Source organism: Hypomesus nipponensis, chromosome 11, assembly GCF_054491055.1.
Source record: "Hypomesus nipponensis isolate SF chromosome 11, ASM5449105v1, whole genome shotgun sequence".
Taxonomy (NCBI): domain Eukaryota; kingdom Metazoa; phylum Chordata; class Actinopteri; order Osmeriformes; family Osmeridae; genus Hypomesus; species Hypomesus nipponensis.
Window position 1 is genome coordinate 5,892,062 of NC_140371.1, and position 25,439 is coordinate 5,917,500.

At 43.4% G+C, this 25,439-nt stretch overlaps 5 protein-coding genes and 1 pseudogene across 11 annotated transcripts; 3 read left to right on the top strand and 3 right to left on the bottom strand.

Annotated features, from left to right (window-relative positions):
- Positions 1 to 16: 16 nt before the first annotated feature.
- On the bottom strand, positions 17 to 3,295 carry LOC146267910 (dual specificity phosphatase 29-like). 6 transcript variants are annotated; one of them, XM_084709019.1, is made up of 7 exons: positions 3,186 to 3,295; positions 2,754 to 2,874; positions 2,326 to 2,567; positions 1,978 to 2,191; positions 1,677 to 1,805; positions 510 to 628; positions 17 to 384 (listed from the first exon to the last, which is right to left on the bottom strand). In XM_084709019.1, the coding sequence occupies exons 2-7, from the start codon at positions 2,867 to 2,869 to the stop codon at positions 164 to 166; spliced, it is 1,041 nt and encodes a 346-aa protein (XP_084565145.1). In that variant the 5' UTR covers positions 2,870 to 2,874; positions 3,186 to 3,295; the 3' UTR covers positions 17 to 163. The 6 variants fall into 6 exon arrangements, with proteins under 6 accessions (XP_084565145.1, XP_084565146.1, XP_084565140.1 ...); XM_084709020.1 differs by having other exon boundaries at positions 510 to 733; positions 2,326 to 2,438; positions 3,186 to 3,294; XM_084709014.1 differs by having other exon boundaries at positions 510 to 733; positions 3,186 to 3,294.
- An 831-nt stretch (positions 3,296 to 4,126) lies between these two features.
- On the bottom strand, positions 4,127 to 5,765 carry LOC146267911 (dual specificity protein phosphatase 13A-like). The gene is made up of 3 exons (XM_084667198.1): positions 5,544 to 5,765; positions 5,077 to 5,294; positions 4,127 to 4,627 (listed from the first exon to the last, which is right to left on the bottom strand). The coding sequence occupies exons 1-3, from the start codon at positions 5,666 to 5,668 to the stop codon at positions 4,416 to 4,418; spliced, it is 555 nt and encodes a 184-aa protein (XP_084523324.1). The 5' UTR covers positions 5,669 to 5,765; the 3' UTR covers positions 4,127 to 4,415.
- Positions 5,677 to 8,661, bottom strand: LOC146267912 (dual specificity protein phosphatase 13A-like; annotated as a pseudogene). The gene is made up of 4 exons (XR_014768841.1): positions 8,605 to 8,661; positions 6,774 to 7,091; positions 6,471 to 6,596; positions 5,677 to 5,759 (listed from the first exon to the last, which is right to left on the bottom strand). The product of XR_014768841.1 is annotated as a dual specificity protein phosphatase 13A-like (transcript).
- On the top strand, positions 7,561 to 18,934 carry LOC146267913 (sphingomyelin synthase-related protein 1-like). The gene is made up of 6 exons (XM_084710131.1): positions 7,561 to 7,699; positions 10,133 to 10,762; positions 10,971 to 11,066; positions 17,047 to 17,164; positions 17,365 to 17,515; positions 17,667 to 18,934. Exons 2-6 carry the CDS (start codon positions 10,137 to 10,139, stop codon positions 17,969 to 17,971), a joined length of 1,296 nt encoding a protein of 431 aa, XP_084566257.1. The 5' UTR covers positions 7,561 to 7,699; positions 10,133 to 10,136; the 3' UTR covers positions 17,972 to 18,934.
- A 661-nt stretch (positions 18,935 to 19,595) lies between these two features.
- On the top strand, positions 19,596 to 20,607 carry msmb (microseminoprotein beta). The gene is made up of 3 exons (XM_084667187.1): positions 19,596 to 19,699; positions 20,113 to 20,215; positions 20,348 to 20,607. The coding sequence occupies exons 1-3, from the start codon at positions 19,636 to 19,638 to the stop codon at positions 20,460 to 20,462; spliced, it is 282 nt and encodes a 93-aa protein (XP_084523313.1). The 5' UTR covers positions 19,596 to 19,635; the 3' UTR covers positions 20,463 to 20,607.
- A 2,822-nt stretch (positions 20,608 to 23,429) lies between these two features.
- Positions 23,430 to 25,333, top strand: LOC146267915 (neuropeptide Y receptor type 4-2-like). Its single transcript, XM_084709893.1, has one exon. The coding sequence runs from the start codon at positions 23,430 to 23,432 to the stop codon at positions 25,020 to 25,022; it is 1,593 nt and encodes a 530-aa protein (XP_084566019.1). The 3' UTR covers positions 25,023 to 25,333.
- Positions 25,334 to 25,439: the final 106 nt, after the last annotated feature.

Sequence of the window (25,439 nt, forward strand, 5' to 3'; positions counted from 1 at the left end):
CAATGATAGACTCATGTTACAGCACGTCACTTTAATCATTAGTACATCTAATACAGAGTTCTCATGTGTGTGCACGCCTGTGTGTGTGTGTGTGTGTGTGTGTGTGTGTGTGTGGACTTGTCTGACTGTGTAGGCCTGTGTTTGTGCAGGTGTTTGCATCTCTTCATGTTTGGGTCTCTGTCCTCTCCAGTCTCCTCTGCTGTGTCAGATTTAGCTCCAGCTGTCTAAGCTGCAACAGAAAGCCTGCGTTGGGTCCAATGTCCCGGTTCAGACGGACAGCCATGATGGCGTCTACCAGAGAGACGTGCTGGCAGATCATCAGGTAGGCCAGAACCATCGCTCCGGACCGACTGACACCCATGGCACAGTGGACAAACACCTTCCCTACAAGACACACATGGTCAAAATGCTGCTGTGTGTGTGTGTGTGTGTGTGTGTACTTGTGAGTGTGTATAATGTATGTGGGCCAGAAATCTATATGTTGTGTGTGTATACGCAAGTACACTCACCATTGTGTTTTAGGGCATTGTCTATAAACTCTGCTGTGGAGCTGAAGAAGGGTCGGAGGTCAAACAGCGGATGGTCTGCTGCCTCAACACCAATGTACTTCACTGGTACTGGCAGATCGCTGTAGAATCCAGGCCCGGTGTTAATGCGGTGAAGACCGGCTGCTGTATTCACAATGTGAGTTATACCCAAAGATGTCAACATGGGTTTGTCCCGCGCTGCAGACCTACAGACACACAGCCCTCAGCTACAAACATCATAACAACCTATACACCATGACTAAAAATGCTTCATTTCAACAAATTGGAAGTCTGAATGTGTCTGAGTTTGGAAGTTGGCATTGAAGAGCCCAGCTAAACCCTCCTATCGTCTTAAAAAACACATTCATCATAACCTTTGGATCACTATAACCCAGGGTTCAATTTATCTAATCATTCAACTAAACCTTTGAATAAAAATGTGAAAATTGGCACAATTGTTACAGCTATGGTAAGTGTGGAATATTACCAAATAGTCATTAAACACAGTTTGTTAACTTTCCAGGACCCTCCAAATCTTTAAAATCATGAATGCCAATGAGACTGCATATATACATAAATAAATAAGGTCACAAGGTCTAAGCTGCCAAATGAAAATGTGGTCTTTTTTGGGGGGCAAGGCAAGTTGATTCAAGACTGATTACAGAATTTTTGAGTTTCTGCTCTTTCCAACATCCATGTAATCCAAACATTCAAATAATAATAAACAAAGAATAACTGACAAAAAAAACTGAAGGTCTTGTATTTCATCTTTGGCCCTTCTTATATGGTTGGACATCACAAGGACAGGTACACGCCTATCAGTATTATCTTGGGTCATGTTGACCCAGAGACAATAGGCAATACTTTTATTGTGGTAGCTACACTGAATTTATTTTTTCATTCCACAAAGTTCTATTTTCCACATATTTTTGATTAATGTTTTATATAATTTTGGAGGGTAAAGGAAAGACACTCTGATGGTATTTAGTCTCAGAGGAATTTCATAAAAAGATCTATAGATATAGATACTGTATACTGTAACAGATACAGTCTGTTTTGACCAGCTTATTATATACTTTAAGTAAATAAAGTAAATATGGGCCAGGATGACTTCTGCCTCTACTCACTCAATGATCATTAATTACTTACTCGTTTCCAAGATAGAGGTTAGGCCAGACTTGATTGACGGTTCCTAATGGCTTCCTATCGGTCCACATGATCCGTCGCAACTCTAAGAGAGGGGGAGTGTCTTCCTGGTGGGTGGAGTTTGACTGACGTCTGTGGAGATAGAGACCAATTTGTGCTCTATAGTGTGTGTAAGTGTGAATGTATGTAAGCAGATTTATATATGTATGTAGGTTTGTGGGTGTACCTCCTTTCTGTGTGTGTGTGAGGACATGTGTCTTCATCTGTTTGTGTCTGTAATGGTGTGTGCATTATTTGAGCTTACAGTTTCATAGCCTGGATGTTCCTCCTCTCCCTCTCCAGGCCGGCATCAAGTCTGTGTAGCTGCAGCAGGAAGCCAGGGTTGGGGCAAATATCTCTATGCTGCCTGATTGCAGCTGCAGCCTCCTGCAGCCTCAGGCCTTCAGAGATCATGAGGAAGGCCAGCACCAAAGTTGCAGACTGGCTCACTCCCATCAGACAGTGAACAAACACATGGCCTGCAGCACAAAGGGGGTTAGGATGACTTCAGTAAGTCTGATAGAGAGACACTTTAAATCAAGTGTGAGCACACACCTACGCGTGTGTGTGTGTGTGTGTGTGAAGTGAGTAAATGTTTGTGTGTGTGTCTCACCCTCCATGGCCAAGGCAGCTCTGATGTAACGTGCTACAGGGTAAAAGAACGGACTCAGGATAAAGTCCACAGCATCATCAGCCTCAACCCCATAATAGTCCACAGACATGTCTCTATAGAAATAAGGGCCAGTGTTGACATAGAAGCAGGGCTCAGGGCCTTTCTGTGGGGGTCCGTGTGCAGCATTGACTATGTGGGTGATTCCCAGGCTGAGGAGGGTTGCCTTGTCACGGGCTGCCACCCTAAAATACACATCACATAAAATGATGATGGCGTAGTGCTTTCATTTTTCGCTTTTGTGTGTGTGTGTTTGTGACTGTGTGGGATTGTGTTTGTGACCCTATATGTATTTGCTTTTGTGTGCGCACCTGTGTGTGTGTGTGTGTGTGTGTGTGTGTGTGTGTGTGTGTGTGTGTGTGTGGACCTACTCGTTGCCAATGTAAACGTTGGGCCAGACCTGGTTGAGGTGCCCGGTGGGCTTTCTGTCTGCCAGAAAGAATTCCTGCAGCTCAGACACTGATGGAGGTTCATAGCATGGCTCCATCTATGCTGACACACACATACAAGCACACACACATAAATATATACATGTGGCACATGCATGCACATAAACACATGCACACACACAGACATTCATGTGTACATGCATGCACCCACACGTAAACAAACACACACATAAAGATACACACACACAAGATCAGTAAAAGTTACAGTGTGCCCCATGTTTCTTTGAACCTTTTCAAAATAGAGAGAGCTGTGAGTTACTTTACTTCAAGAGCCAGACAAATCCAGACAACCATCTGACTCGACAAGATATACTAGATGTATATGAATCCCAACCTGAAAAGATGCAAACTTACCTTAAAGAGACAGTTCCTCTTCTTATGCAAGCTTCTTCTCTTTGCACTCTCTCTGTCTCAAACACAGTCACACACACTGCAGCAAGTTTCTTTTTTTAAATGTGTAATTATAAACCCTTCAGTGACAAATACGCCCTCCAGAACTCAAGACTGGACAGCTGAATGTCTGATGTCCCATCAGGCTTATGCTATCTAACGCACTTTCTCACAACACTATTATAAATCCTCTCATATATGTATCCTTGACTCTACCTTGGGTTTTAAGTGGGTTGGCATTTTAGAGATGACAGAGACTGACAGAGACACCAAATAGCTTCTTGTTTCTCGTGGACTGTGTTTCTGATATTCATATTACAGTGCCAACCTGTGAAACAACATGCATCAATATATTACTCAGAACTCAACAGACATAAACATCTACCTGCACCAACTATGGAAGAAATGGGATATCCTATAAGTTTTATGCTAATTACCTTAGCTATTACCTCATCATCCATTCATATATGCTATATGAATGGATGATGCTACTGTGTTCTGGTGACTCTCACAGCTCTATGGTGTTGTATCTGCCTGCCTACTAGAACACCTATTGGCTGTATGTTATCTTTGTTTTTCTCTATTCACTATAAACACTGTCCTCTGGCCTTCAGAGTGGAGACATGATTGAGACCTAAGCCTGGTGTTGTGTAATTTTTTGTCAGAGGTCTGGTTTTCTCTCCCAATCTGAAGATTGATAAAACTTATACTCCAGAACTAAACTTAACTTAGTCACTCCATTAATGCAGTGACAGACTAAACACTTTCTTCATCACTACAAATAACTACTAATCACTACTAACTATAATACCTACAACTAATCAAATAAATCTGAACTTATGTACTGTATCTGGGCAAATCATTAACATTGAATTACAAGCCAACAAAGAAACAGAACAAGCCCATTCATAGATATAAGGTTTTTACTAGGTACCAGGAATGATGCACACAGTATATACAACAATCATATTAACACTTTTAGAAACATCTGATTTGTAAAGCAAAAGGGATCATTATTTTCAAGCAATTGAATGAAGTGAGTTAGAAGAGTACAGAATGTTTTGAGGCATGAACCTGGGGAGAAAAGAACAGCTATGAGAGAGGGAGAGAAAGAAATATGGAGGAGGGTAAGTGGACTTTTGTCCAAAAAGAAGGAGAGAGCGGTGAGAGTTGTGAGTAACAAAACAGGAGCTGTCAGAGGAGAGGGCAGAGCCTTCTCTTGCGTGTGAGCTGAGTATCGAGGTTGAGGAGGAGCGCCAGGAAGTTCCTGTTGGGGTAGATGGCACGCCGCTGTATCACATGTCTCAAGGCATCTCGTAATGTGACACGTCGTTGCAGCATCAGGTAAGCCAGCACCAGTGTAGCGGAACGACTCATACCCATGATGCAGTGTACTAACACCTTTCCTGGAGACAGGGAGGGGTGTACAGAAGCTCTCATTAACAAACCTATTCACCAATAGGCTTGATTTTCTGCTGCACTTCTATATGCACCATTTGTATGACTTGCGAGACTTCTGTATTCACAAGATCACGACCAAGCAGAAATCTATCTTGCCAAGTTTTTGCTTATCCGTTTGTGCCCAAACCCACAGTGATTCAAATCAGCAACCTTTGAGGAACTTACTAGTAGCTACAGGTGTGGTTGAAGTTAGCCCGTGACTCCCAAACAGTTTCCAAAGACGACTTCCCAGATGAATAAACCATCTGGCGAGTCAAGTTAGCATTTGTATGTCCCATTGGATAAAAGCATCCGCTAATCTAATAAAATGTAAATATTATGAAGGATTCTCAGTGTATTTTTACATTAATAAAGTACACCACACACACACAAACACAAACACCCCCAACCATACCATCTTTGGTCTTCAGGGCCTTGTGTATGAAGTCTGCAGAAGCCTGAAAGTACTGGCTGATATCAAAGTGGGAGGAGTCTTCAGCAGGGATCCCACAGTACAGACAGGCATTGCCGTAGTAACTCTGATCGCCGATGCTGCCCTGTTTAGAGTGGGCTGCGTTCAGGATGTGAGTGATGCCCAGCTTCTGTAATGCTCCTTTGTTCTGGGCAATGGCCCTGGAGGATACACACACACACAGAGGCAGTGTAGCAGGGAGGTGAAGCATGTGATATTGCATAAGAGGCCGACCAGAAATAACCAGGGTTGGAACAGCCCAGTAACAACCTGTCATGGCAATGTGTATGCATCTGACTAGAAGGCAGATCAATACTGGTGGCAGTGAGCCAGCAAGGCCCCTCACAGAGAGTAGCAGGACATAGCTGTAACAGTGCTAAGGAAAGAGTCAAAATGAGATGCATACTCACACGTTTCCTATGTAGAGGTTGGGCCAGACCTCAGCTATGGGAGTCAACTCCAGTTTGCAGGAGTCCAGGATGTACTCCAGTTCTTTAATGAGCGCCAGGTTCTGTGGCCGTTTGTTGTCTGTCATTCTGCTCCAGCTGAGAGATCTGCTCTCACACACACTCTGGCTCTTCTGCCTCTGTCCATGGCCAACACTCTTTCTGCCCTGCCCACTGCGCCTGTGTGTATGTATGAGAAGGAGAGAGAAGGACATGAGCAGGTGGCTCTTTGGATGACCCCCAATTTAGCTCTGAGTTCAGTCTGTTCTGTTTCTCACTGGAGGCAAAACTACTGAAGTTTCTCTCACTGTCTCTTCTTTCTTTCTCTCTTCCTCCCCTCCTCCTTGCTCTCTTTGTCTCTCTTTGTCTCTCACTCTCTTCTTTCTTTCAATCACTTTCTTTCTCACCCTCTATCTCTCGCTCTCCATGTTCCTGCAAATCAAGGGCTGCTGCTTACAAGTGCTAATAGATTGAAATTGAGAGACGGAAAGAAAGAAAGATAGAAAGAAAGAAAGATGAATATACTGGAGAAAGACAGAGGAGAGAAAGACAGAGAGAGAATCTCAATGTAACAGGCTCCCATTGAGGTCATTTCAGAGCAGGACTGAGTTCAAACAGAATAGAATTGTTCAGAACTGTGAGGGGTTTGACTGTCCTACTGTATTTGTGAAGTAGAAAACTAGTACAGACTGACTCTCTGTTGCGACTGTTGCGACCTGATGTCTTGCATGACTGAGGTCATTGGGTTTGAATCTCTGCCAAATAATTCATGTGTATAATGTGGACTTTACACTTCAGTATACAGTACAGTTTTGGGGGAATCATTTGTGTGTGTTTCTAAATGTGTGTGTGTTTTGTAAAATGTATGGGTGTGTGCATGTATTTTCCTACATGTCTGTGGGTGTGTTCAGTAATCCCAGTGCCTCTCCCTCTGCAGGGTTTGGTCCAGGGTGATGAGTTGCAGCAGGAAGCCCCTGTTGGGGAAGACCCAGCGTCTCTGCTGCACCCAACGGACCGCTGCAAGCAGAGTCGGATCATGCTGGATCATGAGGAAGGCTAGAACCAATGCCGCAGACCGACTCACTCCCACAGCACAGTTCACCAACAGTTTGCATGACACACATACTCACAGTAATGAACACTGTAGCCTTAGACATTGTTAAATACATTTGTATGTGTGTTTGTAGACCTCACCTCCTGAACTAAGAGCCTGATGTATGAACTCAGCAGCGGGGTAGAAGAAAGATAAAAGGTCAAAGGTGGAGAGATCGTTTGCTGGTACACTGTAGTATTTCACAGTGGTCCCGTATAGTCTTCAGTGCCTTTACAGCCTATCTTACCATGGGCTGCATTCAAGACTTGAGTGATGCCCAACTGCCACAGACTGTACTTGTCATGAGACATGTACCTGAGAGATAGGATGTGTAAGGGCACTCCCTTCTCTCTCCCTCTTTCTTTCTCTTTTTCTTTCTCTCTTACTGTAACCACACACACATCTGAGTTCAGACTCACCTACACACACACCTATTTTCAGATTCAGCTGTTTCCCACACGCACTTCTGTTGATGTCACCTGTCCAACCTTTTACGTCCTTCTTCAGCCCCTGAAACCAACGCTTCGCTGTTCATTTTCTTTCAGTCCTAAAGTCTCTGTATAAATTGCTTTGCCTTCGACTGACATAATTTGACGGCCAGGGTCAGGACTGGGCTACCATATCTGCTGCAGAATTGTTTATTGCGAACACAGTTTCACACCTAATGACAGGGATATTACTGACACGCGCAAAACAGAATTTCGTTATGTTTAACTTTGATCTATTGTTAATAAGCAATAGCTTATTATTAAACATAGGCTACTAATTATGATCGAACAAAACAAGCGGTTCCTATTCGCCGGCAGAGGTCAGTCTATTGTAAAGAGAAGACGGTCTGTGAATGTGCCGCTCTTGGCTGAGCCACTCTCCTATCAGCTCTTCCTGTTTACTAGCGGCTGTTTGAAGCATGTTGGCGATGAAATACCTTTGTGAACACTGGATTCACGTGCAACCACGCCACAAAGGAGGGGTACACGCATTTATGTGACAAAGTGCTGATTTCGGTATCTGAACTACACTGTCCAAGGTAAGTGTTGCATGCGACAAGGGAAGTTCGCCAAATGTTAAATAGGGTACGCGACTAAGTCACTGAAGCTCAGTGTCTAATAACACTGGTGTTAAAAAAATATCATGGGTATTGTTGTTGGGTCCATCGCAGAGTTCAATTGTTGTGAACTTGATTTTGCCAACGATCCCTAGACCGAACTGTTCAGACGCAAATTCGCTGTGCCATTGAATGAAACGCTCCTCAGCATTCGACTATAATCTACACGATACAGGGCTGTGGTCCGTTATAATGTACTAACATACGTTATATATTAACGTACGCAGTTTGAGATCTTTTGTGATCTTCTGAACAGAAGATCTCTCACTCACTCACTCACTCACTCAGCTTGGTAAACCCGCCAGAGACGCTGACATGGCATTCAAGGTTCCTGGAGTATAGATAAAACCAGATAGAGGTTTGGGCGTGCTGGGGGAATCCTAAAGAACCAGACTTTAGCTTGTGTCTTCTAGAGACACTTACCCCTGGGCCTGGACTCAACTTGATAGCATTTGAACAAGAAACAATTGCGAGGATTTGCTGGTGAGTTACATTACAGAGGTCGGGGTGTTAGTTGGTGTCAGGTGTCCAGGGTGTGTTGTTACAATGTTCAAGGTTTTGATATGTGATCATTATTGTCTCAGATACACTGACTATCCCTGTATTACACCCAGGACTTGATACATGATTTTAAGGGTTTATGGCCATTACATTTCTAGTATTAGCACAGTATTACATTCTATGACATGGACAAATGTTTAAATCTTCCTGTTGTTTTAAGATTACAACATTCTAGCATTGTGTGACAGCTGTGAAACACTGTTCTTTCCAGTAAACATTCAGACATTGCCTAACTCTAAATGTGAGTCAGCTGTGAGATTTTTCACCCGGTGACTTGGGGGCGGGGCCTGCTCACTGCACAGCAGGCTTGCCAGCCAGGACATTGCTTGGCCAGATAGTTGTAAAAACCTCACCTGAACCAAGGCCTACATGGACGTTGTGTTGATCTCAGTGTAGAAACAAAGTTTCCCCCTTCTGCTGTCAAGGTCACCCATCTGGTCCCCCCCCTAAAAAAAAAAGACTTGAAATTTGAACACTCCAGCCTTGATTATGACCATGGCGATCCTTATTAGTTTTACCCATGTAACTTTCACGTGTTATACACTTCTCCTTAGTTAGGCTACACAAGAGACTTTTTGTCCAGTAGGCCCAACGTTCTACTACAGGCACTCTTTTCCTCATGTTTAAACTGACCTCTTCTTTACCTCACACAAACCCCACACAACGTGTCTCTACAGACATGTTTCTCCCTAATCTAACCTGTGTTTTACTGCCCAGCAACGTGATCATACAAATCAGCTCTAAAGGATGGAAGTGTCTGTCTGATCTGCCAATCAAACTGTCTCCTTAGCTCTGGTATCCCTATGCTACTGACAGGAAGTGATCCTCATCGCAGCTCACACCCGATCACTGCTTGTCTCCACAGATGAACTCAATCTCAGCTACTCCCAACAAACGAGGGGGAGAGCTGGCTCATTGTGCAAGAGACAGTGTCTTCCTAAATCTATCCTCTGTTGGTTAAATGTTAAGAGTTCACTTGTGCTTCTGAGGAGGAGAGCTTATTCAGCAGTTGTTGGTGGCATCTCAGTCAGACCTTTGGAGCAGGGAGGATACTGTGGTGGGGAGGGCTGTGCTGCAGAGCTGGCTCTTATCAGGAGGTTAAAGTTCTCCCTGTGTAGAGAGACAGAGAGATGGCTACAGTGTCCAAGACTCGGACACAGAGTAAACAGGGGACACAGAGTGGAAGAGGCGACTCCTGTGGTTCTGAGCAAGAGCCGTCTGTGGGATTGGATATTTGTTTAGTCAGTATTCTGAACACTCTTGTTATCACTGCCTGTTTCACTGTATAGAGACTCAGTGTTCAGTTCCTGTTGAACTGGATGGGTTGCATGGTTAAATTGATGTAAGAGCTTTGTTTAGGATTCTGAAGTGACAGAGAAGTGTCACTCATTGTGTCCTAAGAAACAAGTCAGTCATTGCTGTCAGGGTTGGGCCTTGTTCCAGGCTTACATTGTAAGTATGGATTTACTTCATCCACACTGGTTGTGCAGGTTGCATTGTGTTGTGGGGCTGATTCCTAAGAAACTTTGGTGACAGCCCCATTCTCTCCCGAGTGAACTGAACTGAGAGAACTTGTTCGGACTGTATGAGTCTAGTGTAACTGGATTGACAAACTATATCAACCTTTGACAAGGCAGCAGATTAGCTCTTGGGAGTGTTAGCTGATACTCAGATTAGACACAGTTAAACACTGAGTAAGTGAGTGAGTACGTGCATGTGAATGTGAGTTGTAACACCTCACTCTTTCAACTCCCATCAGGTTTTCATCGCTCCCCTCCCTCTTGTCTCTTCCAGTGGGATGGCGCCCCCCCAGGCCAGTGTGAGCAGCTGGAGCTGCAAGCAGGTGGCCCGGTGGCTTAGAGAGGAGGGCTTCACAGTGTACGTAGAGCTTCTGTGCACGCAACACCGTCTAGACGGCACCAGCCTGCTGGCCCTGACCGAGGCTGACCTTCGCGGGCCACCTCTGGGGCTCACTGTGCTGGGGGACATCAAACGGTTGGCCTTGGCCCTCCGCCGCCTCCAGAGACAGAACCAGGAGCTCCTGGATGAACTGGGACTGCGGCCCGACAATGGCCTGGCTGGGGATACCCTTGTGGTCGCAGGTGGGGGTACGTGGGGCTGCAACGGAGCTGACCGTTGGTGTAGTGGCGGTGAGCGGTTGTGGAATGGGACTGAGCTGCGACTGAGGGAGTGTAATGGGGTGGGGGTGGGGTCTGGAGGGGCGCTAGGTCATAGCCACGCTAATGGGAAGTGTCGTCAGAACCATAATCTGGGCCGTCTGGACCCAGAGCTCTGGAAAACAGTTATCAGCTCTGTCTATGTCATGTTTGTGTTCGGTTTCACCTCCTTTGTCATGGTCATTGTGCACGAGCGTGTCCCGGATATGAGGACTTATCCGCCTCTGCCCGACATCTTCCTGGACAGGTGAGTCTGGAGTGTGGAGTGATGCACAAAGTTATGTCTTGTAACACCTTATCACCCTCTCTAAATGACTTTTATCTTCCACTGATACTGAAAGTAGACAGGTTACAGCTCACTCTATTTACAATGCATCCATCTTGTTCTCTCGCTCTCATTCTCTTGTTTTCCTTCTTTCTCCCTCTCTCTCGTTCTCTCTTTTTCTCTTTAACAGTGTACCCAGAATCCCTTGGGCTTTTGCAATGGCAGAGGCATGTGGTTTGATTCTATGCTACATCTTCCTGTTGATTTTGCTGCTCCATAAACACAGGTAGGTAATAGAACAGTAAACAATACTACCACAGCAGGAAAACATTCTGAACAATAGCAGTAATACTAAACAATACTAATGCAATAATCAAGGACTCCTTACTCTCTCAAGGACTGCCACTGGGCAATATATATATTTTTCATGCCAGCTAAGGTGCGCTGCGCTTGCGTAGATTCTGCAATGTTTGCCATAAAGTAGGGGTTGCCAGCTATGGGTGTGTCCGGAGTAGTGTTGGGGGTACTGTAATCAGATTAAATTTGTCTGTAATGCAGTAATGTAACGCATTACTGTTACACAAACACACGTAGGCTAATGTAGGCAAGCAGTAATGTAACGCATTACTGTTGCACAAACACACGTAGGCTACTGTAAAGGGAGGTTTGATTTGATGTTTTTCTCCTCCAGATATGCAGATTGCAGTACTTGCAGTAATGCAAGTAACGCATTACATTTTTTTTTTTGTAACTGTAATGCGATTACTGAGGTTATCAACTGTAATGTAACGCATTACTGTTGATAACCTCAGTAATCGCATTACAGTTACTAATACAAAAATGTAATGCGTTACTTGCATTACTGCAATCTACATATCGGGAGGAGAAAAAAACATCAAATCAAACCTCCCTTTACAGTAGCCTACGTGTGTTTGTGTAACACTCGTCACTTGACTTAGACCCAGAGTTCAAGAGGCGAAACTAAAATGTCAGAGGACGTCTTTTGAGGGATGGAGGTATACACATTACTTCGTATTAGTTGCGCGAAACAATGTACATTGTGCCCAGGCCAAAAACACCTCTCCACCACTGCGAACACAACCTCTTATCTGTCAAAGCAACTCAAGACTAGTAGCCTAGCTAAAGAACCCCGCACCCTGAGTGACACTAACGCAGATAAAAGGTTGCTGTTGCCATTGTTGCTGACACCAGCCAAGCAGCCACGACTTGACTTTCAACAGCAGGTTACCAAAGCAGAGAGAAACAGGCTTGTAGAAGCATAAATGGTAGAGGAAATGTTGCCATTTAAAGTTTTAAGCATTAGGCTATTATTATTTATTTTTTTACATTTTACTTACTGCCAGTATAGCCTTGTTATGCTTGACAACTTTTAGGTCGATGTTCACAACTTAATTGTCAGCTTTGTGGCATTAAAAAGCATAAAAGAGATATTGTGTATGTCCTCATTATAATAAGAATTTGAGTTGATTTGGGCATATATATGGTACATATATTGTTACTTGGCAAGTGCATCTCAGGTGATGTTACGGAGTAATCCAAAAGTAATGTAACTAGTAGTGTAACAAGCTACTTTCAGCAGTGAGTAATCTAGTAACGTAATGCATTACAAAAAAAAAAAAAGTAACTAGTAATGTGTAATCTATTACTTTTTTTTGTAACTACCCCAACACTGGTCCGGAGGAGGTGTTAAGAGGCGCTCCTCCTTCTCTTTTTGTCTTCTGCTAGTTTTCTACACAGGGTGACCAGTGGCTAAGAAATTGTGAATGACAAGTCATGTTCCGCAATACATTTTCACAAACGTATTTCTAAGTCGCAGACACGGTCAGTCATAGACAACGGTGTGCAGCAGCTCTATGACAGTTGAGACTTATCGAGCACCGTGTTCGTGTGCAAGACGGCAAGTGTAGAAAGCATACCCGGGAGAAATTCATCTTTTTCAACCGACATGCGCACTTGAGCCTGCTTGACAGTCGTGTGACGTCACACAGGTTCAACTGCCCAAGTCGGTTGCGAAAGACGAACGTCTCCTGGGTATAATACACTTGGAGTGTCAGGTCATCATACATCACTGGCCACAGAGATGCTGGATTGCAGGGCTTGACATAACTTTTTGAGGCACTTGTCCTCTGGACAAGTACATTTACATTTCATTTGTCCATGCACAAAAGACACTTGACCCCGATACCCTCAAATAGCCTGACCAAGTGATCGGGCAAAACTAGCCTGGTTAACGGAGGTCGCTTTCTCAGGCAAATGACAAATGAAACAGGCTTGGTTAAAGAAATCCAAGATTCTAGCTATCTTCGGCAGGCTTGTATCTGCACATCAAAGAAAATCAGATTACGGGTCGTTTTCCATTTTTTGTTTTCCTACAAATGGTACAAATTGGTTTTCTCATTTCAAAACTAAAATCCATTGGCCGCAAAATACACGGACTTATCAAATTTTCTTTTATGTGCTTATACATGGAAATCGGGAAGTCAAATAGTGTGTGGAATTCTTCTTTCTCAATTTTGTGTTTATTTTTTTGTTGTGACCCGGAAGTTGCTCCCACGAGCTTGACAGTCACGATAAAATCTAGCCTCAATGCAAATTGTGATCACATCGGACTCACCAAATCATGGTCCCAGAGTCTCATCTGCCAGTCCTAGTCCTCCACTTCGATGTGACCCGTTGCCATCTCACTACCTGGACCCGTCTTCAGCAGGGTCACCCCCCTCCCTCCCTCCCTCCATCTCCACAAGCCCATGCAGTCGCGTCATGGCCGCCTCAAGAGACAGGCCTCTGTTGTTTTCAGTGCTCTGATCTTTCCCTCAGCCTTCGTTATCCTGTTTAGCCTACTACTCTTTGGCCGGCTCGCAAGCCCAAACAAGTGTGTGCGTGCCTGTTGTTTTGTTTCCGGTCTAGCTAGATCTGGTGTGGTGTTGTAGTTTTTCTAACGTTACTAGTTGTTGCAACAGCATGTGAAAAAAACTACAACGTTTGCTAGGCCAAAAAGAACGGTACTCTTGCGATAAAAATATTGACGCTGTTAAAATGGGTTTGCGCTAACGCCGTTAATGATGCGTTTAACTGATAGCACTAGTTATTTTGTCTCGTAGAGTTGCGTTATTATTATTAGCCAACTCATGAGGCTGTGGTTAATGTGTCTCAATGTGTCATTCACATAGCAATCACACTGAGCTGAATTTGGCATCAACAATATGACTTTGAATACCTTATTCTAGACCAATACATACTTTAAACAAATGGTTTTGGCATTAACATGCCTCCCGAGATTACTTCCTAGACTACTTCTGTTTTGATTAAAAAGAGACTAAAATAGGTCTCCTGCTTAGGTCGTTGCCCCCGCGACCCGATCCCCGGACAAGCGTCAGATGACGACGACGACGACGACGACGATGACTAAAATACAATTTTCATTCATCCGTTTTCGTTGACTAAAATTAGACGAAAATGGTAATAGAAAAGTCTGACTAAAATTCTCCGACTTTTAGTCGACTGAAACTTGACTAGACTAAAAACAGTATGAACGTGACTAAAACTAAAAAAAACTCAAATGACTGCTTGACACAAAGACTAGACTAAAACTAAAATTAAAACAGGCCGCCAAAAACAACACTACACCGAAGCATGGTTGTTTTCCCCAGTAGTCGTCATGTGTTTTCTCTTTATTGCTCGATTGCTCTACCTATCCTGCTATCCCGGATGTTGCAATCTGAATTTTTTCGGCTCAATTCTTTTAGGCTCAAACTTTTTAAACTAGATATTTTTCGGCTCAAATTTGATAGGCTCGATATTTATTTTGCTCAAATATTTTTGGCTCGAATTTGAGCAACCTGAATTTCCGAGCTTAGCCATAGCCTAGCCATAGCCTTTTTAAATTGAAATAGGCTAAATATTCATATGTGAATTTGGTGTTGTTTAAATGTCAATATTAAGTATTCAATGCCTTTTTAAAATTCAAAACATTATGTCACTGATTTGCTTCCATACAACTGGCAGTGTGCCCTCTGCTGACACAAAAATCTACGCAAAATTGAGAAAGAAGATTTCCACATACTATTTTAATTCCCAATTTCCATGTACAGTACCAGTCAAAAGTTTTCCCATTGGGAAAATGTTTCCAAACTGTTGAGTGGTACTGTATAAGCACATCAAAGAAAATCAGATAATGGGTTATTTTTTCCATTTTCCGTTTTCTATTATCAAAACGGAAAATAGGTCGTTTTTTGTTTTCCTATTTCTAAACGGTAGTCGCAAAACAGCTTCTTTCCAGATTTTGGTTTTCTCATTTCAAAACGAAAATCTGTTGGCCGCCAAGTACACAGACCAATCTCTGACACAACTAATGTCTTCCATCATCTCTCGAATCTAGGTGTCCCTATCTGCCTTTGATCTTGTGCAGCTGCATTGGTCTGAAGATAACCACGCCCCTCTCGTTTTCATGTTGGATTGGAAATAAATACAGCACAGAAATAAATGTGTTCGTAAATATGTGTGGCGGCCTGCAGAAACCCATTGGGTGTCGCGGCCACTCATTGTTGGCTATCAGCCATAAAAGATAGAAAATTGTTTTCTGTCAAAATTTAGATTTTTGATGATTTGTATAGTTAACACCCTAAACGTCATTGTTATGTACAAAAAGTATATGACACAGTTAAACTTAAAATGATGTAACTTCATTGATAAAGAATAAGATAATAAGAATAAGATACTCAAGTACCCCCTGTCCTGCATGTTTTAGATGTTTCCCTGTTCCAACACACCTGATTCAAATGAATGGGTCATTATCTAGTTATGCAGAAGCCTGTTAACGACCATTAATTTGCGTCAGGTGTGTTAGAACAGGGAAACATCTCAAACATGCAGGATAGGGGGTACTTGAGTACCAGGGTTGAGAACCATTGTACTAGAGCATGGCAATTGTGTTTTAATATAAGAAATTGCTTCTATAATCTGCATAAGTGACTACAATAGATGAGGTTAAACATGTACTTCAGAGGTGACAGAGAATTTCAAATGTGATCTGAGAAATATAGGTACCAAAGCCACTGAGAAGAACTGCGATCACCAGCTGCATCACATAATTCCAGAAGTTTGTTTGTGTGTCTGTGTATGTGTTAATCACAGGCACTGTGCACTAGTCTTTTTGAATTGCAATAGTTTTCAATATGCAAATGTTCAGGTTGTTTTACTACATGGGAGGTTACGTCCATAATTTATAGTTTACCTTGGCTCAACATATGATATATTACAGAATTCCTAACTTACCAGAGTCCTGGCCAGGTTCCGGTTAGCATACAGTGATTATCCATCAAAGACCTGGCTCATCACGCCATACCATACATAGTCCCCCTCTAAGTCAATACGCATACAGTCAATGCTGCCAGCACTCCAAGTTTTAATAGCAAATGTATTCAGGCAGATCAGGCTACATTAATCTAATCAGTTGAAGACTTCATGCATAATTATTGTTGGTTTTGCATATGAGCGACAGTAGGTTTCACATCAACAAAAGTAAAAAGAAATAGGAAACATTTTGCCAACAGTACAAACTTGAGGTACTAGACTTGAATCTGGCTTTGTGTCACTCAGGTGTTCTGGAGACTGAAGATGAAATACACTGACAGCCACTGTTAAATCCTTGAACGTGTTTCCAGATGTTGAGCGTCTCTGTAAATCAAATATTGTGTTATTTCTATATTGGTGGATTTCCATCTTAGCCTGTGAATGTAGGTTGTCTTAATCTCGGAAAATATATTTCTTACCACACAACCCTAATTTGTACCCCCAGGCACTTGATTGGTTAGTGGCATCAGCCACTATTCAACTATGCTATTGTTCCACCCACACGGTGGAGCCGGTCTCACCGACTTAATGCATGTACTATTTTATTTTTTAGCCATTTAGCAGATGCTCCAGAGCAGCTTACAGTAAGTACAGGGACATTCCTCAGAGGCAAGTAGGGACACAATGTCAATTTTCATGGCCAAGAATCGAACCGGCAACCATCTGATTATTAGCCCGATTCTCTAACCGCTCAGCCATCTCACCCATCTGAAAAAAAATCATTTTTTAAACACTTTAAATTTAGTATAGATCAACCAACAGTGCCTTAACGGGAGCATTTGCAGTTCCTTGTTTGTGGCCAATGCCTCTCCGAACGTTTCCTGCTTTTTTTCCCATCTCTGTCTCTCTCATTCTGTTTGTTCTCTCTCTTTGTCTCTCTGTTCTCTCTCTAGGTCCATTGTGTTCAGGCGTTTGTGCTCTCTAATGGGGACTGTGTTTCTGCTGCGCTGTGTCACCATGTTTGTCACCTCTCTCTCAGTACCAGGACAGCACCTTCAGTGTGCAAGCAAGGTGTGGCTCACACATGCACATTGTGATTGGATAAGTCCCATCACATTTTTTTAAATTAGTTGTTAAGAATGTTCCTTGTGCTGTTCTTTCTCGTTTCATCATTGATTGAGTCAGCAGTATTTGTAAGAGGTAAGATAAACCTGTTAAAAGGTCAATTTATACATGCTGTAGTGGCCCATCCTGTTCTCTCCATCTGCCAGATGTATGGTGATTCCTGGGGTAAACTGCAGAGAGCAATAGCGATCTGGAGTGGCTTTGGAATGACACTGACTGGCGTCCACACCTGTGGTGACTACATGTTCAGTGGGCACACTGTAGTTCTCACTATACTCAACTTTTTTGTCACAGAGTGTAAGTGTATTTCCTTGTTTAATTTTATGTACTGTATTTTATAGGATTACATACAACTCCTACAGTATACAAAATGTGCAGTCTTTTCCAATCTTAAAATGCACATCATTATGCCCATTAATGATGATGTCATCCCCCATCCACCTCACAGATACCCCTCGTAGCTGGAACCTGATCCACACCATCTCCTGGGTGTTGAACCTGTTTGGAATATTCTTCATCCTGGCGGCCCATGAGCACTACTCCATCGACGTCTTTATAGCCTTTTACATCACCACCCGCCTCTTCCTGTACTACCACACACTGGCCAACACCCGGGCTTTCCATCACAGCCGCCGCGCTCGCATCTGGTTCCCCATGTTCTCTTTCTTTGAGTGCAACGTCAATGGACCTGTGCCCAACCAGTACCACTGGCCCTTTGACAAGCCTGCTTTCATGAGGTCCCTGATAGGATAGAATGGGGGCTATTTTTTAACCAGCATCAGAAAGTGTGCTTGTGTGTATATGAAGACCGTAGTCCAGAATATAAACTTGCACATGACAACTGTTTTAGGAGGTCTATCGAGCCTCACCTCAACTGGGAAAACTCAAACATGCTGATTTGTGGGGGTGGTTTCTGGTTAGAAAAATGAGAAGGGTTCATGTACAGGGGACAAGGACATATTGTCTTAGTTTTAATGAATGGTTGTCATTTTATGTAATTTATGTCAGTGGGTACTTTGACCTCGTCTGGTCACGTTTAGGGTGAAAAGAGGAGATGGGATGGGTGGGTCATGGTTACACGTTACACCTTGTGTTGGAAATCATTGATGCCCACAGAATCTGGTTAAGTTCACTTTAACTCACTGTATTGGTTTCACAGTTCACCCTCCCTGTGTATGTGAGAAGAGCAGGTCTCCAAGTACTCTGTGAAGTGTGACTTGATTGAGTTTGGTCACATAACCACATAAATAATAATTTACTACGACAAGATTTCCACCATGACCAAACCCAAGGGATGTAAACAATTTTTTGTAATGGTGTTCTATTTTGCCAACTAACTTTCAGTATTACACCCTTTACACGCTTTAATTAACACAAGGGAACTGGGTGGTTTTGCTATTTATAATTTGATAGTTTTTTGATGATGATTAATGTAATTTTAAAGCATGAAATAATTGATGACAAGAATGTCAGTTTACAGTATGTTATGTGCTAGATGTAGCCCTTCCAAGATGTGTGCAAAGGGCTTAGCTGTCTGTCATGGGTAGAATATGCTCCAGTCAGCTATTTACGTTAAGTATTTGTTGTTTGTCTTAATTTATAGACTATTTTGTTTTTATATGTTCATAATAATTAATATGTACTTGTTTGCAATGCAAAAAAAAATCTTTGCCTTTTGGCTCAGCAATAAAAGTTTACAAATAACTGCCTTAACAACCGTGGTCCTTCTCTTCTTCTTCCTCCTCTACCACACTCCTCTTCCTACTGTTATTCCTCCTCATGGTCATCACCAGCCAGAGTTATAGCTCTGTAGTCCTGCTGTACATACCTGTGCCTGGTACTGCATCTGATACATATACAGATCTACTCTTCTATGGAATATAAGCCTTAGGCACCAACACTCCACCACATACTGTACAGTCACGTTGTTGCACACTGTTGATAGATATGAAGAGAGAAAACCCATAAGAGGTGTATCTTTGTTTGCAGTTAATCTTGCAAATAAAGATTCCTGCCTGCAGTTGGAAAATCATTTGTTGTGATTGAACAGGTGTGGCCACTGGAATTGATGACTATTTGACTAGTATTTGCTCGGCCTACCTTTAAACAAATATGAGGAAACAATCATATCCTTATTCATTAGAGAAAGGTAGGGATATAAAGCTGGTGGCTCAGAAAAAGCATACATTTCAGCTTCTCCTGTAGCTTCAATAACACAGCATGGTAAGTACCTGGGGATTCGCTGTTGGGGCTGCTTGTATTTCTGAATGGCACCAAATGTTAGTTTGGAATGTTCAAATTCACTCAGAATTAAGGATTCAGCTAGATGATAATGGTGCACATCAGTAACAGTGATATCGTCTTTGTGTCAGGGTCCTCTTCTGCGTGTGGTAGTGTGTGTGCTGGCAGTGGTGGTTATGTGTCAAGCTGACTGCTACTTTCAGGAATTGCATAACAAAGATGTTAAAAGCCAACCTAAAGGTGAGTCGTTTCAACTAGGTCTACTGTTAATTACATTGTTCTATGCCATTTGATTGGCCTTGATCTTGACAATACAACCAATGGATCAGTCCCCTAGGTGGTAACTGAGAGGCAAATCAAACACTTCATATTTTACTGTAACTGATATCTGTCCCAGTCTGCACATTAACAAATATCTACCAGAAAAGTTGACTGTTATTCCTCACAACTTCCATTGAGAGTCTAACTTCTAAAGTGTTCTTATGCATTTAAAAGGGGTGAGGAAGCAAATCTCTAGATGCGACAGATTAGCTTTTTGTTTTGTTTGACTAACCTTGTGCCGAAGTGTACCAGGTTCTACTGAACAGTGTCTTTATGAATGTGTCATGTAACCTGTGAGTCAGATGTTGACCCATGAATTTTTGTTTGACTAGGTTGTGTGGATAAGGAGGGTGTTGAGCATGAGTTTGGTTCTGAATGGCTGAAGAACTGCTACGAGTGTTCCTGCTCTGAAGAAGGCATTGGCTGCTGCAGCAAGTAAGATATCCACACCACCATGTCTCAGTCCCCCTTTTACTTTAAGTGGTTTAACTCACATACACACGTACACACTCTCTCTCCCTCCTCTCTCTTTCTCTCCTGTCCCTCCCCTCTCTTCCTCTCTCGTAGAATCCCTGACGCAATAGATGTTCCTCCACAGTGTGAACTGGTTGTAAACAGGGATGCCTGCTCTGCCAAAATGGTCCTGAAGTCAGACAAGACAAAGGAATGCAGTCCTATCTAGACTTATTTTGTAAGCCATTGGTACCCAAAGGAAACTATTTTGATAATCATTATTGCCATGTTGCTGCACAAGTACATTTTGTTGTATGGTTTTACTGCACAATGACAAATAAAGTATAATCTAATCATGTTCCTGACACCCCAGAAGGAATACATTGAATCAATGTAACTGATTTGCATTCAGAAAATGCTGTCTTTGTCTGTTTTATTCCACTCACCCTTTTAGTCCATTTAGTTAGATCTGTGTGGTGTGTATGTGTGTGTTGTGCATGTTTATCTTTTTTCACCACAGTGTGGCAGTATACACCTTGGTTAGCTTTTGCACTTCAGGCAATCTGGGACCTTTCTGATGTAAGCTCTTTCTCATTTTCTTTCTCTTTCTGCCTCTCTCTCTCTTTTCTTTCTCTCTCACACACACATGCACTGGACAGAGTCAGTTCATTTGCTCCCACAAGCTCCAGTTGCTGTGGATTGCCACCTGTTTTCCTTATCACACACACCTAGCCTTCCGAGAGAAAGCATCATACAAACACAGCCCAGGTGAGTGTCTTTCTTTCACTTGTCTTTTTTCCTCTTCTTAGCTCTTTCTTGTTTATCAGTCCTATTCCCTTCTATTGCTGAGCTCTAGAATGTAGTTTTTACAGCTCAACATTGATGCATTTCAGATGTGGATTGGGACATTGGTTTTAATACAGATTTGTACTGTACCTCACAGGTCACTGTGCTGTGGATGTACTGTAGAATCTTATTAAGTAAGATGACATAAAAACAGAGATAAGAGTGACAGCAGACAAACACTTCATGCCTCCAGATGTATGAGATGGTTGTGGAAAGTGATAGAGGTGTGCCACTGTTCAAGAGCTCAGCTCTCCTGCCTTGCTCATTCAGCTATCTGTCTTTTCTCACACCTCTTCATTTGACAGAGGTGAAAGAGCCTGAAAGATAAATTACTCCTCTATGTCTATTATGCATTTTCCAATTACGAGAATGAAGATTAAGTATAGAGTGGTTTCGTTTGTCAATGAATTCTCAGAATTTTCTCTTATATGGACAAATGGATGAATACAGGCTCCCTTTATTTGGATGGTCTTGGAGACACACACACAAAAACTCACACTCACACCAGATATTCCTATAGAAGATGTTATACAGAGGGACCGTCAGGGTGTGTGTTTATGGTTTAACCAGGACAATATCCCAGAACAACCCAGTCTCAGAGAACAGCTGCTTATAAGAAGAAAAGGCATCACTTTGCCTGAGCTTATGTTTATGAAGCGTTTATAAGTACTAGTGGTGAACTAAGACCAGCTTTGCATTTATTCATTGGTGAACAAAAGGAACAGTTTATGTCATTTATATCACCTCTCATCTCAATGATGGTGAGCCAATCTCTACAGGTACAGAGAGGGATGTTGACCCAGCTCTGCCTTTGTCCAACCACCCCACCACCTACTGTGAACGAGAAGAATGAGATAGGCACGACGGAGAGAAAGGGGAAAATCTGTAGAGAAAAGGAAAAAAGGAGAGAAGAAGCTAGGGACAGGAAGCAACAGAGAGAGGAAAGATGAGAGGGGAAAAGAGGAGGAGCACGGGGGAAGGGTTTACGAAGGGAGAGATGTCAGGTCAGGGTGCCCTCACACACACTTCAGAGATGGGAATTTCCATGAATTTCCTACAGGATTAATAAAGTGAAAGAAAGATTACAGTTACAGTAGATGTGATCTTTCTGAGACCAGACCACCTCTGGCTCTGTGGACATGAAGTACACAATGGAACAGTATAGGGTTGGGTCCAGCTTCATACTAGTTACCATGACCCTCCACTCTGTGGCATCTTTAACAGGCAGCAGTTGGACTGAGGGGGTTCATCTCTTTGTGGCATTGCACGTGTTGTAGATCAAAGATTAGTTAATGAGTTCCATATGGATTTATTCAAACTGGCTTTCATTTTGATGAACGAGTTCATGAGTGCTTGTTGCTTTGGGTTAATGGTCATATTACAGTAATTATGCATTTCTCTTATGAATTAGTGAAAATCAGAGCTCTGCCCTCCCCTCCCTGTGTTCCAATCAGTGTTCAAGCATCATGAGTGATGTCATGGAGACGGATGGCAGAGTGACTGATTGAGTAGTGGCCATTACTAGAGAATAACACATTCTTATTAGCCTTCCAACGTTGCAGCCTTCAGGAGGTTTTACAGAAAAAATCCAGAATCTCTGAATTAACACCACCTGCCTCGGCACTTGGACATACAACACTGTATGAGCAGTTTTCCTATAAAAACTTGAGTTTCTAACACATTTATCACATCCAGAGAATGTTTGGGTTGAGGTGTCAATTGAACTAATATGCAGGCCAAGACAAACACCTCTGAGCAGAAATGCATTTGTATTCTAAGAAGTGCTATTATGTGGGTGGCTGTAACAAAATAATTATTGTATTGGTATTATTCTGGGCCATCACTACCTATTTAAAAAAATCTCATTTTGTGGTCATCAGGGTGTTATTGTACAGTTTGTCTTGGTTAATGTGACATCCCAGTGAATACATTTACAGATAGAGAAATAGATTGCTTAGTAAGAAGGTCCACTGTCAGACAATTATACTATTCGCATGGGCAAGTTCTCCAATGTCATTGTGGAGTGTCTCATGCGTCCCATAACTCCTTCCCATAAATATGATGTGGTATAAGGTTCTCCTGCCCTGATAAATAATACCCTAGTATATTTATTTTTGTATTTTTCCCTCTTTTTTTCTCTATTTGCTGTCTTTCTTTTCCTTCATTGCCTTTCTCTTCCTTCTTTTACTTTCCTCTTTCTATCTTTCTTTTTCTCTGTCTCTAAGACTTTCACTTACTCTCTCCTTACTTTCACTCTCTAACTCTGTCTCTCAACAGATGTGTATCTGCTGAAGGCTGTGATTGAAGAGCATTGACATTAAGGTTCAGAGGACTCTTGACCTCTGCTGAGATGTCCTGGAGGGGGAGTGCAAGCCAATCCCTGCCCTTTATTGGGAATCGGCCCCTCAACCAATCCCTGGCCACCAACCAAAGCATGCCTCCCCCATTGAACGAGTCCTTCCATCAATCCCCAGCCATCAACAGGAGCATGTCCCTCCCCTTCAATGGGTCCCTCCACCAATCCCTGGCATGGGAGCAGGATGGCAGAAGCAGAGGCCAGGCTGTGCTGGAGGAGATGTGGATAGGGAACAACACCCCATCCTTCCCTCCAGGTCACCCCTCATTTGAGACAGCAGAGTGGTGCCATTTGTCCCCTTCGGTGACCGTGTGTCTGGTAGTGTGTTACTGCTTTACCATGCTGTTGGGCCTGGTGGGAAACTGCTGCCTGATTTGCGTCATCGCCCGTTGCCGGGAGAGAGCCAACGTCACCAATATCCTCATCGCCAACCTGTCTGTATCAGACATCATAATGTGTGCCTTCTGCCTCCCCTTCACTGTCACCTACACCCTCATGGACCATTGGGTGTTCGGGTCTGTGCTCTGCAGGTTGGTGCCCTTCATCCAGTGTGTGTCTGTCACCGTGTCTGTCCTCTCACTAGTGCTCATTGCCCTGGAGAGACACCAGCTGATCATCAACCCCTCCGGCTGGAAGCCCAGCATCCCGCAGGCCTACGTGGCTGTGATCCTCATCTGGATGCTTGCCAGCTTTACCTCACTGCCCTTCATGGCTTTCCACCTGCTCACAAATGAGCCTTACGCCAACCTGACCCAGCCTCAGTTCAAGCCTCAATCTCAGCCCAATCTTCAGAGCCATGGCAAACATCAGCCTCCCTTTCAGCTTCAACCCCTCCTTTATACCCAGTCCTCTCTATACCCCCAGATTCAGCCTCTCCCCTCTCTTCAGCCCCAGCTGCAGCTTTTCTCCCACCCTGATCTTTCATCCTACCCCCAGCCTTCTGCACCCCTCTGGCCCTCTTCCCATTCTCAACCTCCTTCTGACGCCACAACATCTCCATCCCCACCCCCCAGCCTCTTCTCATTCCCCCAGCCCTCCCCTCACATGGAGGCCTGTCTGGAGCACTGGCCATCCCAGCAGCATAAGCTGGCATATACCACCTGGCTGCTGGTGTTCCAGTACTGCGGCCCACTGCTGCTGGTTCTGCTCTGTTACATCAGAGTTTTTGTGCGCCTCCGTCAGCGCCAGGAAATGCTGGATCGGGCCAGGACCCTGGAGAACCAGCGTATGACTCACAGTCGGCGAGTCAACGTCATGCTAGTCGCCCTGGTGACTGCCTTTGCCCTCTGCTGGCTACCACTGACAATGTTTAACGTTGTTTCGGACTGGTACCAGGAAGCCTTGCCCGTCTGCCACCACAACTTGTTGTTTTCGCTGTGCCACCTGCTGGCCATGTCCTCCACCTGCATCAACCCCATCATCTATGGCTTCCTCAATTCCAACTTCAGGCAGGAAGTCAGGGAGACCCTCCAACACTGCCGCTGTCAGCCACTAGTGGACGACTATGAACACTTCCCCATGTCCACCGTGCACACAGAGGTGTCTCGCACCTCGCTGCAAATCAACTGTAGGAACAACTCTGTTTGAGGACCAAGGACTGGACTCCATGCCCTTCTTATTGTCGAAGCCAAGTCGACTTTTAGTCAGTCGACTCAGGTTGACTGCATGTGCCCTCATGTCAACCTCTGCCCTCAAGTCTGTCCTCAACCCCCACATTGAAGTACAGGGATCTCCAACCCTGGACCAGGAGAGCTATGAGAATCCATAAGGAATCCTGTAGGTTTTTGTTACAACCCCAGTTAGACTAATTTTCAACCAGCTGATTAGAATCAGGTGTGCTGAAAAAGGACAGTAGCTTTCCAGGAACAGGGCTGGAAGAACAGTTCTGCAGTAGTAGAATGTATGAGCTTAAAACTATTTGTGTTACTATCAATGGCTGAACTGCAAAATTCAACATTGTGTATGCATTACACTGTGTATGCATGACACTGCAATGCAGTGTGT